Source organism: Bufo gargarizans, chromosome 3 (assembly GCF_014858855.1).
Source record: "Bufo gargarizans isolate SCDJY-AF-19 chromosome 3, ASM1485885v1, whole genome shotgun sequence".
NCBI lineage: Eukaryota > Metazoa > Chordata > Amphibia > Anura > Bufonidae > Bufo > Bufo gargarizans.
In genome coordinates, this window is record NC_058082.1 from 5,145,117 (window position 1) to 5,160,073 (window position 14,957).

Below are 14,957 nucleotides of genomic sequence, written 5' to 3' on the forward strand. Positions count from 1 at the left end.
CGTGAACTAGTCGCGCGGGCTTCCCCCAACAGCTCGTTAGCACCCGTCTTGCAAGGGGGCAGAGGGTTGCATTGTGTAGCGAAGAACTGCTCGCGGTAAAATGGAGAGACGTGACGTTTACATGCTCTCCTCCATTCACGCAGACACGACAATACAAATTGAGCGAGCAACCCGTGTCATTGAAAAGCCCCTCTCAGTCCACGACTATAACCTTCACATGGGAGGGGTGGACTTCAATGACCAGATGTTGTCTCCGTATTTAGTTTCCCGCAGAACCAGACGCTGGTATAAGAAGGTGTCTGTATATTTGATTCAATTGGCTCTGTATAATAGTTTTGTTCTCTATAGTAAGGCTGGGAGAACACGATCCTTCCTCAAATTTCAGGAAGAGATCATCGAGAACCTCCTGTATCCAGGAGGTTCCGTGGCCCCATCCACCAGTGTAGTTAGCCATCTACACGAGCGACATTTCCCCAGTGTCGTTCCTGGTACCTCAACCCAACCGTCACCCCGAAAAAGATGTCGTGTCTGTAGCAGGAGTGGAATAAGGCGTGACACCCGCTATTTCTGTCCTGACTGTCCTGACCACCCTGCCCTATGCTTTGGAGAGTGTTTCCGGAAGTACCACACACAGGTACACCTAGCATAGGGATCATCTCACCAGGACAGGCACACAGGGCTATTAGGGCCCATTCACTCACAGCTGCTGCAAACCTCTCCTTTCACCTGGGACAAAGTGCATAATGTACTTTGCCACATCTTTGGGCGATTTGCGCCATGGGGAAGGAGAAGTTTGTCCTATAAAGGTAAAAAAAAAAAAAAAATCACCGGTAAGCAAAAAAGTTAATGTTTAGTTCAAAAAGTTAAAATTTATATGTTCTGTTCCAAAGTTAATAAAATTATTGCGTTGCGGCCTGTTTTTTTTTTTTTTTTTTTACCTTCCAGGTGGACCAACCGATCGACTAGCTGCAGCACTGATGTGCATTCTGACAGAAGCATTGCGCTGCTGTCAGATTACACACAAGTCGGTGTATGCGGCGCTGCAAGACGAGATTTCTACTCTGCAGTAAAAGATACGTTTGCCAAGGCATATGAGCTGAGGAGGAGGCGGCGTTCCTATGCTTTGGCAAACACTTTGTATATAAAAAAAATAAAAATCCTGGCAATGATTTATTCATCCACATCGACTGATGTGAATGGAGCAATCGGGTTTGCCAGGGCATACGAGCTAAGTGGGTATGGATGTTGGGCGGAGCTCCTATGTCCTGGCAGACGCCTTTCCCCCTTTTTTTTTGGCAAAGATTTTTTCATCCACATTGATCGATGCGAATTAAGAAATCTGTGCCGTTCATTTTTTTCTTTCAGCCCAGAGGCTGAACGGAAAAAAAAAATCTCATTACCTGTATGCTCAATATAAGGAGAATAGCAGAAACTCCTAATGCTGGCCATACATGTAATGATTGTGGAGACCCTCAAATGCCAGGGCAGTACAAACACCCCACAACTGACCCCATTTTGGAAAGAAGACACCCCAAGGTATTCGCTGAGGGGCATATTGAGTCCATGAAAGATTGAAATTTTGGTCTCAAGTTAGCGGAAAGTGAGACTTTGTGAGAAAAAGCAAAAAACTTATGCCAAAAAAAAAAAATTCTATGAACTCGCCAGGCCCCTCATTGAATACCTTGGGGTGTCTTCTTTCCAAAGTGGGGTCACATGTGGGGTATTTATACTGCCCTGGCTTTTTAGGGGCCCTAAAGCGTGAGAAGAAGTCTGGGATCCAAATGTCTAAAAATGCCCTCCTAAAAGGAATTTGGGCCCCTTTGCGCATCTAGGCTGCAAAAAAGTGTCACACATGTGGTATCGCCGTACTCAGAAGAAGTTGGGGAATGTGTTTAGGGGTGTCATTTTACATATACCCATGCTGGGTGAAATAAATATCTTGGTCAAATGCCAACTTTGCATAAAAAAATGGAAAAAGTTGTCTTTTGCCAAGATATTTCTCTCACCCAGCATGGGTATATGTAAAATGACACCCCAAAACACATTCCCCAACTTCTCCTGAGTACGGCGATACCACATGTGTGACACTTTTTTGCAGCCATAGGCAGAGGAACTATAAAGCAAAGCAAGGATTAATACGGGAGGAAGATATATATTTTACCAAGGATTTAAGCCAGCATTCAGGCATCCGGGCCTTGGGATTGAAACCATACAGGAGTTCTAAAAGAACAGTGTACGCTATTTCTGAGGAAAGGTACAACCTGATTCTGAGTGCATTGTGGATTTACCCTCTGAGTATCTTGCATGATCAATACCTGCCATCTTGTGAAATAAGCCTGCTTGTGAAGCTTGTGATATAAAGGACTGCATTACTATCTTGATGTACAAAGTTGGACTGTTTAAGTAAAGCAACGTTTGGTTCACTATACCACCTGTGTACCTCACTTATTACTACTATAAATCGGTGTGCCACTGTTACAGGCACTGGCGTCACGAATCCAAAAGGGACCTTGCCCCAGGCACTCAAAATACCTGTAACATCCAGGGCACCTCATCCACCATCAGGCCTGGTCCCTACATCCAGAGTGTGCCCCAGAGGAACCGTGTCTACCTCTCCTTCACTGCCACATGCCTGCCCAGGGTTCTCCAATACAGTGAGCAACCCTCGCTTGCCCATAACCGTGACCTGACTATCGCAATACCCTGCAGGTCTGGCGTGTTGCAGTATTATATGTCATATACTGGATTTTCCCTTTATAAGACGCACCCCAGGTTTGGACAACGGAAAATAAGAAAACGTATTTTCTAGATCCTCTATGAAGGGAATGTGGTTTAGTGAAGTGGAGGCGTCGAGGTCCGGAACTTCAGGCGTAACAACCAGCGATGGTGCATGTGGTCCCCTCATTAATGTACCTCCAAATAAATGTGTCTCCTGTCACTGCTCTGTGGGGTCCGGCCACGCTGCTTCTCCTGCTGGGGTATTTATAAGTATTTGTGTGCGACACACACAGTTCTGGTACACACACAGACAGCACTGCCATACACACACACAGCCCTGCTATACACAGACGGCACCGCTATACAAACACACACAGCTCTGCTATACACACATACAGCCCTGCCATACACACATACAGCTCTGCCATACACAGACAGCTCTGCCATACACAGACAGCTCTGCCATACACAGACAGCACTGCCATACACAGACAGCACTGCCATACACAGACAGCACTGCCATACACAGACAGCACTGCCATACACAGACAGCACTGCCATACACAGACAGCTCTGCCATACACTCATACAGATCTGTTACACACATACAGCTCTGCCATACACAGACAGCTCTGCCATACACAGACAGCTCTGCCATACACAGACAGCTCTGCCATACACTCATACAGATCTGTTACACACATACAGCTCTGCTACATATACATACTTAGCATCTTTACTGAAAACTCACATCTCCCTACACCAGTGCCAGCTGTACAGTCTTCCTGCTGTGGCTCCTCCTATTGATGACATCATCATCAGGTCCTTAAGCTGTAGTCTTCATCTCCCTTCCGTACAGTGTAGGACCTTCCTCTCCCGTGCACTGAACGGATGGTTCTCCTGCCTGCCGGCTCTCTCACTGATCAGGCAGATCTGTATGTGCGCTCTGCCTGATCACTAATGAAGCAGTCAGGGTCTGGCTGTGCTGGATCTCCCCGACTGCTGTTCATAAGACACTTTTAGCAAGATTTTTTCTTACTAAAAGGGCGTCTTATAAATTGTCAAATACGGTAAGTCTGATTTTCAGTGATGTGGTCCCGGTCATAGGAGAGAACTGCTGAAAAGTATCTGCATTGTAAATGTCTTCTCTGGGACTTTGATATTGATGGCCTGTCCTCAGGGACAATATCTGACTGGTGGGGCCCCCGACACCCTGCCTATCAGGTGCTTAAAGAGGCAGCGGCGCTGGGTGAGCACTTAGGCGCCAATTTATTAAGACCGGCATTTTCCACACCTTTCTTAATAAAGCTCAACAAGAAAATATAGACTATCACATCCAAAGTCACAGGTGCACATCCAAAGTCACAGGTGCACATCCATAAGGCTAGCATGCTGGCAGCTCACCCTAACAGGCTTAGGTCAGGCCCAGGAGAGGCAGTTCTGTTAGTGTTAGGTACCTATCTGCAGAAGCCACCTTGACGCCGGAAGATGGGCCCGACACAAGTATGATCAAATATGTGCACAAAGAACTTCTATTTTTCATGTATAGTAAGTATAGTACCACTGTAATCCAGAATAATCCCTAATCCTGGGTTCTGTTATTAACATTAATAAAGCCGTAAACTGGCTGTAAATCCGTCAAAGTTATGGATACGCGCCGACCTCTCCTTAACTTCGGGGCATCCAGCGCCAGTCCTAAGTGTAAGACCGCTACTGAGCCACTGAAACAGGCATAGAAAATGGTAAATGGGACGGGTCTGACGTCACATCCCCTCCCACACCCACTGTAATACCAAACACATCCACTATACACTGTACTGCTCTGTAATACCAAACACATCCACTATACACTGTACTGCTCTGTAATACCAAACACATCCACTATACACTGTACTGCTCTGTAATACCAAACACATCCGCTATACCCTGTACTGCTCTGTAATACCAAAAACATCCACTATACACTGTACTGCTCTGTAATACCAAGCACATCCGCTATACACTGTACTGCTCTGTAATACCACGCACATCCACTATACACTGTACTGCTCTGTAATACCAAACACACCCGCTATACACAGTACTGCTCTGTAATACCAAACACATCCGCTATACACTGTACTGCTCTGTAATACCACGCACATCCACTATACACTGTACTGCTCTGTAATACCAAACACACCCGCTATACACAGTACTGCTCTGTAATACCAAACACATCCACTATACACTGTACTGGTCTGTAATACCAAACACATCCGCTATACACCGTACTGCTCTGTAATACCAAACACATCCACTATACACTGTACTGCTCTGTAATACCAAACACATCCGCTATACACTGTACTGCTCTGTAATACCAAACACATCCGCTATACACTGTACTGCTCTGTAATACCAAACACATCCACTATACACTGTACTGCTCTGTAATACCAAACACATCCACTATACACTGTACTGCTCTGTAATACCAAACACATCCACTGTACTGCTCTGTAATACCAAACACATCCGCTATACACTGTACTGCTCTGTAATATCAAACACATCCACTATACACTGTACTGCTCTGTAATACCAAACACATCCGCTATACACTGTACTGCTCTGTAATACCAAACACATCCGCTATACACTGTACTGCTCTGTAATACCAAACACATCCGCTATACACTGTACTGCTCTGTAATACCAAACACATCCTCTATACACTGTACTGCTCTGTAATACCAATCACATCCACTATACACTGTACTGCTCTGTAATACCAAACATATCCTCTATACACTGTACTGCTCTGTAATACCAAACACATCCGCTATACACTGTACTGCTCTGTAATACCAAACACATCCACTATACACTGTACTGCACTGTAATACCAAACACATCCACTATACACTGTACTGCACTGTAATACCAAACACATCCTCTATACACTGTACTGCTCTGTAATACCAAACACATCCTCTATACACTATACTGCTCTGTAATACCAAACACATCCGCTATACACTGTACTGCTCTGTAATACCAAACACATGCACTATACACTGTACTGCTCTGTAATACCAAACACATCCACTATACACTGTACTGCTCTGTACTTGGTGAGCTGTGAGGAGGTGGCAGCGCTCTCCTGATCCGGTGAGTACAGCTGGGAGGTGCCAGGAGTCGGACCCCCACAGATCTTATATTAATGACGTGTCCTGGGGACATCAATATCCAGTTCCTGGATAACCCCTTTACATTCTTCAGCAGACCGCTATATGATAACATAAAGGTTCTGATGATCCCTTTAACACATCTGTTGATGAAAACACAATCAGTAATGTCCATCATGTCTGAGAAGAGCAGCGCTATCAGTAATACCTGCCCCCGCTGTATAACACATAATGGGAGCAGTGACCCCCTCCCCGGATAACACACAGGTAAGTGTTCCCGGACTGACCTCATCAGAACCTGCATTGTGCCTCCACATGGAGGAGGTGTCATATGTCCTGAGAGACATCTGGAGGGACAGGAAGGACACATCTGCTTCTATGGGGCGGATTATGGGTCTGAGCAACTCCCAGGTTATACAGAGCTGTAATATGTACATGAGCCCTTACCGCCATAGAGCGCTCATCTCTGCCTGTGCTACATTACAGCTGTATGGCGGTATTATTACTGATGACCCCGGCTGTAATTTACTCAGAATGGAGACGATTACTGCTCGTTATCAATAAGTAATAATCAATACCAGCAGAATCCAGAGAAACCCTGAATGTAGTGTAATGTCTCCTAATAATCCATACCCAAAATAACTGACTGAGCGAGGGCCACATGTGTCCTGTAGTAATGTGAGGGGGGGAATGGGGGCCACAGGGGCCACAATAGATGGTGGAGGAAGGAGACTGGAGGCCACAGGGGCCACAGACTGAGGGCCACAATAGATGGAGGAAGGGGAATGGAGGCCACAGACTGAGGGCCACAGATGGTGGAGGAAGGAGAGCTCTCAGCAGCTGATGACACAAGTTCCTCCAGCTTTATGACTATTGTACATTCATGTGCTGCCATCATCACGGATTTATGACATGCCATAAAGTGAGGACACTCCTCAGGGTTCTGGATTTCTAGGACATGGACATATCATACAGCTGCCGCCATTCCTGACATCCACCACACACAAGAGGCGGCTTCTAGTGATGACATTTATGGATTTTACTAACAGCCGGGGACATTTTCTCTCCACAGTCACAATCTACAGACTTTATACTGACGCTCTGTGGACGCCTCACCCACATCTCATCTTCTTATTCTTACAGATTGGGTCATAATGATCTACCAGACACTTCCTGCATCCAGTTGGCATCTGTAATAAGGAATAACCCGTCCCTGAAGATACTGGACCTGTCTAATAACCGTCTGTCTGGTCCTGACTTCAGTGACTTGATGGCGGCTCTGTCCAGTCCGGCCGGCAGGATAGAGACATTACGGTGAGTATAAGAGACGTGTACAGGACGGAGACATGTGGGGCACACGTTATACATGGAGCTTATTCTATTTTATGCTCCGCACCATTGTTATGTCTATGAGATAAACTGCTGACCGCTCCTTGATATGTGATGTCTACTAATGTCTGACTGATGCCCCAGGTCTAGTGGTGTCAGCGCCCACCGCCCCCCTTACCTGCGCCCCTGATGTCGGCACAGTCTGTATAGAAGCGTCATCTGCAGCAGATTTATCATCTTCTCTCCACATTACTGAGATTTTCCCTTTTTCCCGACTTCTAAGAACCATAACGTTCTTACTTTTCCGTTCACGTTGCCGTCTGAGGGCTTCATGCGCTGCTGTATTTTGCGCTCCGTCTAGAGAAAAGTTCTATTCCTGTCCTCGAAATGGAGAAGAATAGGACGTTTTATGTTTTTCGAGACCACAGGACAGACTTCAGGGTGTGGGGGGCACACGGTGTAATGTCCGCACGTCTTGTGGCCCCGATGAGATTAATGGGTCTACATCAGATCCGCAGATCGGCTGCAGACGGAGACTACGGTCGTGTGCATGAGGCGCAAGATGGAGGTTTAATGGCTCCATTTAATTTACCAGAACTTGTATTGAAAACACCGGAAAACATTCTTTTTGGGGCTACAATTGTAGTGTCCCACTAGGTAAAGGTGGACACTACACAAGGGTTAATATGTCTGTTTTACTGTGATGTTTCTGTTCATTTTCCCTGTGTTATCTGGGTAGCAGGCCTATTGGAGTGTAGTTTAGCCTCCTATACACTAGAGGGAGCTAGTAAGCCCTTAGTATATATAACTAGGCCCAGACAGGGAAGAGCAGTGCATTCCAGGTGGCTAGTAGTGCAGTCTAGCCTGCCTGAAGTTCCTGAGCCTCTGTTAGCTCAGAAGAGTCACCCCATGAGAAGAGCTTGCCTCCTGGGAGAAACCTGCAGTTCCCACAAGCCGAGCAGTGCCAGTGTTTTCCAGCTAAACAAGTAAGCTGAGGGGCAGAAGGATTATTAACCTAAAGCAAGGGATATATACCTGAGGAAGATTGTTACCAAGGATAAAAGCCAGCATTAGGACATACGGGCCTTGGGATACAGACAGCCAGGATATCTGAGGAATAGTGCAGCCTGGTCTGGAGTGTTGATTTTACCCTCTGAGTATCTTGCCAAGAACATTTGTCTGCCATTTATAAAGATCCTGCTAATTCGTTATTGCTTCAATGTGGAACTGAAACTGAACTGTACAAAGTTGAACTGTTCCAGTAAAGCACAGTTTGGTTCACCATACCACTGTGTTCCTCCATTACTACAACTATAAATCGGTGTGCCACCGTTACAGGCACTGGCGTCACGTTTCTTAAAGGCACCTCGCCCCAGGCACATAAAACACCTGCAACATCCAGGGCACCTCATCCACCATCAGGCTTGGTCCCTAAAAACAGAGTGTGCCCCAGAGGACTACTGCGCCAGCCTCTCCTTCACTGCTGTATGCCTGCCCAGGGTTTTCCTACAGAACTGTGAGTAACCCTCGCTTGCCCATTAACCGTGACCTCACAATCGCAATACCCTACAGGTCTGGCGTGCTGCACAATTCCTCCATTTTTTGTGTTTTTTTTTACGGTGTTGCCGGTGTGCCAAAACTGACATGACGCCCCTATCCTGAGGATCGGTACAATTACAGCAATACCACATTTATATGGTTTATTTTATATTTTACTATTTTTAAAGTAATAAAAACCTTTGAAAAATCTGAATGTCCTTCCCGGCCGTATCCGGACCCCATGGCCGCTTTCTATCTCCATCTACAGGGCGGAGGCTGTTTTTTGCCGGGCGAGCTGTAGTTTTTATTGCTGCCATTTTGGGTCAAAAATAACTTTTTTATCTTTTTTATTTTCTTATTATTTTCAGGGGGTGAAGTGACAAAAAACCAGCGATCGCTGTGCGGGACAATCACTTGTACATTTTATTAGTTCGGCCATTTTCGGATGCGGCGACACCAATTATGTTTGTTTATTATTCTTTATTTTAGATGTAAAATTGGGAAAAGGGGGAGATTAGAATTTGTACTTTTTATTTTTTTTCTCTTGTAACTGTAATAGTAACTGTAATGCACTTTCTATGCAGTGGATGAGAACAGACAGAACGCGATGGCGCCTGCGGTTTATATGGCGACTATACGGAGTTCTGTATGTCTCCGTTCCTGCACACGGACAGATCACTGGCGTGTTAATCCGCCCGTACGGGGTCAGAACTCAGCCGCACTTCAGAAATGTTTTACATGTTTTATAAGTAGTCACTAAAAAAAACTAAAAAACGCAGCAACATCAGCAGGTGACAGAACAGATTTTGTCAGTTTTTAGCCGCGTTTCTCTCTGGACGTCTGTGAAATGTTTTTCCTCTATAGTGAAAGATGTAAAACCGCCAGATCTCCAGCACGCCGCGCTGCTGAAAAGAGGCAGAAAAAACACATAATTAGAAAAACTCCAGGAATAAAACTCTTCTGTCTGATACGTTCCATAGACCTTTACTGCAAAAATCACCAAATCTCAGAAAACCCCAGTAAAAGCTGTGTGTGACCGCGGCCTCTGGAGGGCGCTGCAGATTGCAGTTTGTGGCCGCCTGTGATCTCGTATGTATCGGCATGTAAAGCTGGAGGCTTCAGCAGCATTCTGCGCGCTGTCCGCCTGCCACGTGTCACAGTATAAAGCCGCACATCACAACCTACATTGTGACACGTCTATAACCACACGTGACATCATCACATATCGGGCTCCAGTAGAGAACGCTTCTCTCCATCTGTATCACTATTATTGCCCCATCATTTCCTCTATTAGGCTGGTCCTGAAGGGGTTAAAGCTTCTGATGTGCCACACTGTGATGTGGCCTGACGAGTGCAGTATGTGGCGGTACTTTATACTGTAGTATAGGTATAATATACGGCTCAGACAGGTGACAGGGCTCTCAGTGAGGTGATATCTCCTGCTACATGAGTCTGTGTGCGCCACCTAGTGGCTGTCAGGTGACCTGCGGCTGCCGAGGGTTTTCCTGACATTTCCTGATATTGATATAATGAGAAACTGGAGACCTTCACACGAGGGTGGACACATCCATCTATTAGTATTACATGAGCAGCGAGTCATGTGACCACAGTATGGCGGTATTATCATCTACACAACATATAGGATTATATGTCATATACTGGATTTTCCCTTTATAAGACGCACCCCAGGTTTAGACAACGGAAAATAAAAAAACGTATTTTCTAGATCCTCTATGAAGGGAATGTGGTTTAGTGAAGTGGAGGCGTCGAGGTCCGGAACTTCAGGTGTAACAACCAGCGATGGTGCATGTGGTCCCCTCATTAATGTACCTCCAAATAAATGTGTCTCCTGTCACTGCTCTGTGGGGTCCGGCCACGCTGCTTCTCCTGCTGGGGTATTTTTAAGCATTTATGTGCGATATACACACAGCTCTGCTATACACAAAGCACTGCTATACATCCATACAGCTCTGCTATATACAGACAACATTGACATACACCCATACAGCTCTGCTATACACACATACAGCTCTGCTACACATACACACTTAGCATCTTTACTGAAACCTCACATCTCCCTACACCAGTGTCGGCTGTACAGTCTTCCTGCTCTGGCTCCTCCTATTGATGACATCATCAAAGGTCCTTAAGCTGTAGTCTTCATCTCCTTTCAGTACAGTGTAGGACCTTCCTCTCCCGTGCACTGAACGGATGGTTCTCCTGCCTGCCGGCTCTCTCACTGATCAGGCAGATCTGTATGTGTGCTCTGCCTGATCACTAATGGAGCAGTCAGGGTCTGGCCGTGCTGGATCTCCCCGACTGCTGTTTATAAGACACTTTTAGCAAGATTTTTTCTTACTAAAAGGGCGTCTTATAAATTGTCAAATACGGTAAGTCTGACTTTCAGTGATGTGGTCCCGGTCATAGGAGAGAACTGCTGAAAAGTATCTGCATTGTAAATGTCTTCTCTGGGACTTTGATATTGATGGCCTGTCCTCGGGAACAATATCTGACTGTGGGGGCCCCCGACACCCTGCCTATCAGGTGCTTAAAGAGGCAGCGGCGCTGGGTGAGCAATTAGGCGCCAATTTATTAAGACCGGCGTTTTACACACCTTTCTTAATAAAGCCCTACAAGACAATTGAGACTATCACATCCAAAGTCACAGGCAGGGCAGTTTCTAGTGAAATTTACCAACAGGGCGAACATAAAAAATGCGCCCCCCCCCCCGATTGTGGGCGGATCTCTGCCATACCCCATTGTAGTTGATGGGGGCGGCGGGCATTCAATCTGCAGTGCCGGATCCAGTGAATTCCTGCCAGAATCTCTAACGCAGTTGTGAAAGTAGCCTAATACAGCCCCACATACTTCTTCCATCCAGTGATGTCTCCTTTGATGTAGATGTTCTCTTTCTTCATCTTCTCCATTCAGACCAGACCGCCATGATGATTTCTTTCAGCCATCTCCTCTCTCTGCAGAGTTTGACAGACATCTTAGTCTCCTACTTTTCCATCATCCTCCCACCTTCTCAACATCCCATCATGCACCCCCAAAACTATACTGCATAAACTGATAAACCCCCTGAAAATACTAGTTACACACAGATAGCGCCCCCTTCAATAATTATTGGAACACAATGCTCTAAAAAATAACTGCACCCAGCAAATAGTGTAACCATAATGTCTGCCAAAAACAACTGTGCTAAGCTGATACTGTGCCAGGGTGCCCCCACAGTAATAGTGCTCCCAAAAATCCCAACAATAGTGATAAATCTGTGCCAGAGTGCACTTAGTGGTAACAGTGCTCCTACAGTGCCCCCAACAGTAATTGTGTCCCAGAAGTACGGTAATAGTGCTCCCATAGTCCCCCAGTTGTAATAGAGCCCACCATAATGCCCCTGGTAGTAATAATTCTATTTATAGTGTGCGCCAGTGCAAAAAGTGCCCCGTTGTGTGTCAGTAAAAAAAAAAAAAAAAAACATCTTAGTGCCCCCAGTAGAGCCAATGTCCCCAGAATGCCCTCATGTGTTCCAATGACCCGTACTGTGTGCCACTAGAAAAAACACTTAGTGCCCCCAGCTGAGCTTAGGTGCCCATAGTGCCCCTATAATTTGTGACAGTATAAAATACTCCTATATAGTGCCCCCAGAAGATGCCCCCATAATGCTCCTCTCCCCCTTCCCCATAGTGGCACCAAAATGGTTGCCAGTATTAAATGCCCCTATATAATGCCCACATAGTGCTCTTCTCCCCCACTTCTCCATAGAGCCTCCCATAATGAGTGCCAGTATATAGGGCCCCCAGTAGATGTGTCCCCTCTTCTCCATAGTGCCCCCCCATATTGTGCCAGTATGGCCTCTTTCACACTTGCGCTGTCCGGATCCGGCGTGTACTCCACTTGCCGGAATTACACGCCGGATCCGGAAAAACGCAAGTGTACTGAAAGCATTTGAAGACGGATCCGTCTTCAAAATGCTTTCAGTGTTACTATGGCAGCCAGGACGCTATTAAAGTCCTGGTTGCCATAGTAGTAGTGGGGAGCGGGGGAGCAGTATACTTACCGTCCGTGCGGCTCCCGGGGCGCTCCAGAATGACGTCAGAGCGCCCCATGCGCATGGATGACGTGCCATGCGATCACGTCATCCATGCGCCTGGGGCGCCCTGACGTCACTCTGGAGCGCCCCGGGAGCCGCATGGACGGTAAGTATACTGCTCCCCCGCTCCCCGCTCCCCTTTACCATGGCTGCCAGGACTTTAGCGTCCCGGCAGCCATGGTAACCATTCAGAAAAAGCTAAACGTCGCATCCGGCAATGCGCTGAAACGACGTTTAGCTTAAGGCCGGATCCGGATCAATGCCTTTCAATGGGCATTAATTCCGGATCCGGCCTTGCGGCAAGTCTTCAGTTTTTTTGGCCGGAGCAAAAAGCGCAGCATGCTGCGCTATTTTCTCCGGCCAAAAAACGTTCCGTTCCGGAACTGAAGACATCCTGATGCATCCTGAACGGATTTCACTCCATTCAGAATGCATTAGGATAAAACTGTTCATGATTCTTCCGGCATAGAGCCCCGACGACGGAACTCTATGCCGGATCCGGACAATGCAGGTGTGAAAGAGCACTATATTGGGCCCCCATAGTGCTTCCCCTCTTCTCCATAGTGCCCCCCCCCATATTGTGCCAGTATATTGGGCCCCCATAGTGCTTCCCCTCTTCTCCATAGTGCCCCCCCATATTGGGCCAGTATATAGGGCCCCAGTAGATGCGTGCCCTCTTCTCCATAGTGCCCTCCCATATTGTGCCAGTATATTGGGCCCCCATAGTGCTTTCCCTCTTTTCCATAGTGCCCCTCCATATTGTACCAGTATATTAGGCCCCCGGTAGATGCGTCCCCTCTTCTCCATAGTGCCCCCCATATTGTGCCAGTATATAGGTCCCCCATAGTGCCCCCCATATTGTGCCAGTATATAGGGCCCCCAGTAGATGCTTCCCCTCTTCTCCATAGTGCCCCCCCATATTGTGCCAGTATATAGGGCCCCCATAGTGCGTCCCCTCTTCTCCATAGTGCCCCCCCATATTGTGCCAGTATATAGGGCCCCCATAGTGCTTCCCCTCTTCTCCATAGTGGCCCCATAGTGCTTCCCCTCTTCTCCATAGTGCCCCTCCATATTGTGCCAGTATATAAGGCCCCCTCCCCCTTTCTTGCAACAGTATACTATAAAAAATAAAAACAATAAACACATATACTTACCTTATGCTGCTTAGCGATGCGATGCAGGCCTCTTCCGGCCTGTGTCCCGCTCTGTACGGCTCAGGTGGCGTAAAGACGTCATTGCGCCGCCTGCAACGGCCTCAGAGTAAGGCCTCATGCACACGACCGTTGTGTGCATCCGTGGCCGTTGTGCCGTTTTCCGTTTTTTTTCGCGGACCCATTGACTTTCAATGGGTCCGTGGAAAAATCTGAAAATGCACCGTTTGGCAGCCGCATCCGTGATCCGTTTTTCCTGGCCGTGAAAAAAATATGACCTGTCCTATTTTTTTCACGGCCAACGGTTCACGGACCCATTCAAGTCAATGGGTCAGTGAAAAAACACGGATGCACACAAGATTGTCATCCGCGTCCGTGATCCGTGTCCGTGATCCGTGTCCGTTTTTTCCTATCATTTCAATGGCAAACTTGACTTAGATTTTTTTATCATTTTTCATGTCCGTGGATCCTCCAAAAATCAAGGAAGACCCACGGACAAAAAAACGATCACGGATCACGGACCTACGGACCACGTTTTTGCGGTCGTGTGCATGAGGCCTAAGGGCCAAGGGAGACGCCTCTCCCCTGCTCCTCCGCACCGTCCATCTGTATCGCTGTCCTGAGGACGGCAATACGGATGAATTTGGAGATGAGCGCTTCCACAATGGAAGCGCTCATCTCCACTCCTGCTGCCTCCAGTCCAGACAGAAAGGGCCCCCCTCCGGCCCTGGGCCCTGCTGACGGCGCCCCCCTCTTCTGTCCTGAGGGATGTGCCCCGTGCGGTCGCACCCCTCGCCCTCCTCTAGCAACGGCCCTGGTCACAGGTGCACATCCTTAAAGCTAGCATGCTGGTAGCTCACCCTAAGGCTGGGTTCACACCTGAGCGTTTTACAGCGCGTTCCTACGCGCTGTAAAACGCTCAACAGGGAGAAACCAATGATTCCCTATGGGAATGGT

At 47.2% G+C, this 14,957-nt stretch overlaps 1 protein-coding gene across 7 annotated transcripts in view; it reads left to right on the plus strand.

Moving 5' to 3' along the window:
• The window catches only part of LOC122932527 (NACHT, LRR and PYD domains-containing protein 12-like), a 343,399-nt gene that overhangs the window by 168,058 nt on the left and 160,384 nt on the right, over positions 1 to 14,957 (plus strand). For all 7 annotated transcript variants that reach the window (XR_006388313.1, XM_044286994.1, XM_044286999.1 and 4 more), the window contains one exon: positions 7,032 to 7,202. Coding sequence is in view for 6 of the 7 variants with exons in the window: in XM_044286994.1 (XP_044142929.1) it covers positions 7,032 to 7,202 (171 nt within the window). In the remaining variant the exon portion in view is untranslated. The remainder of the gene's footprint in view (positions 1 to 7,031; positions 7,203 to 14,957) is intronic.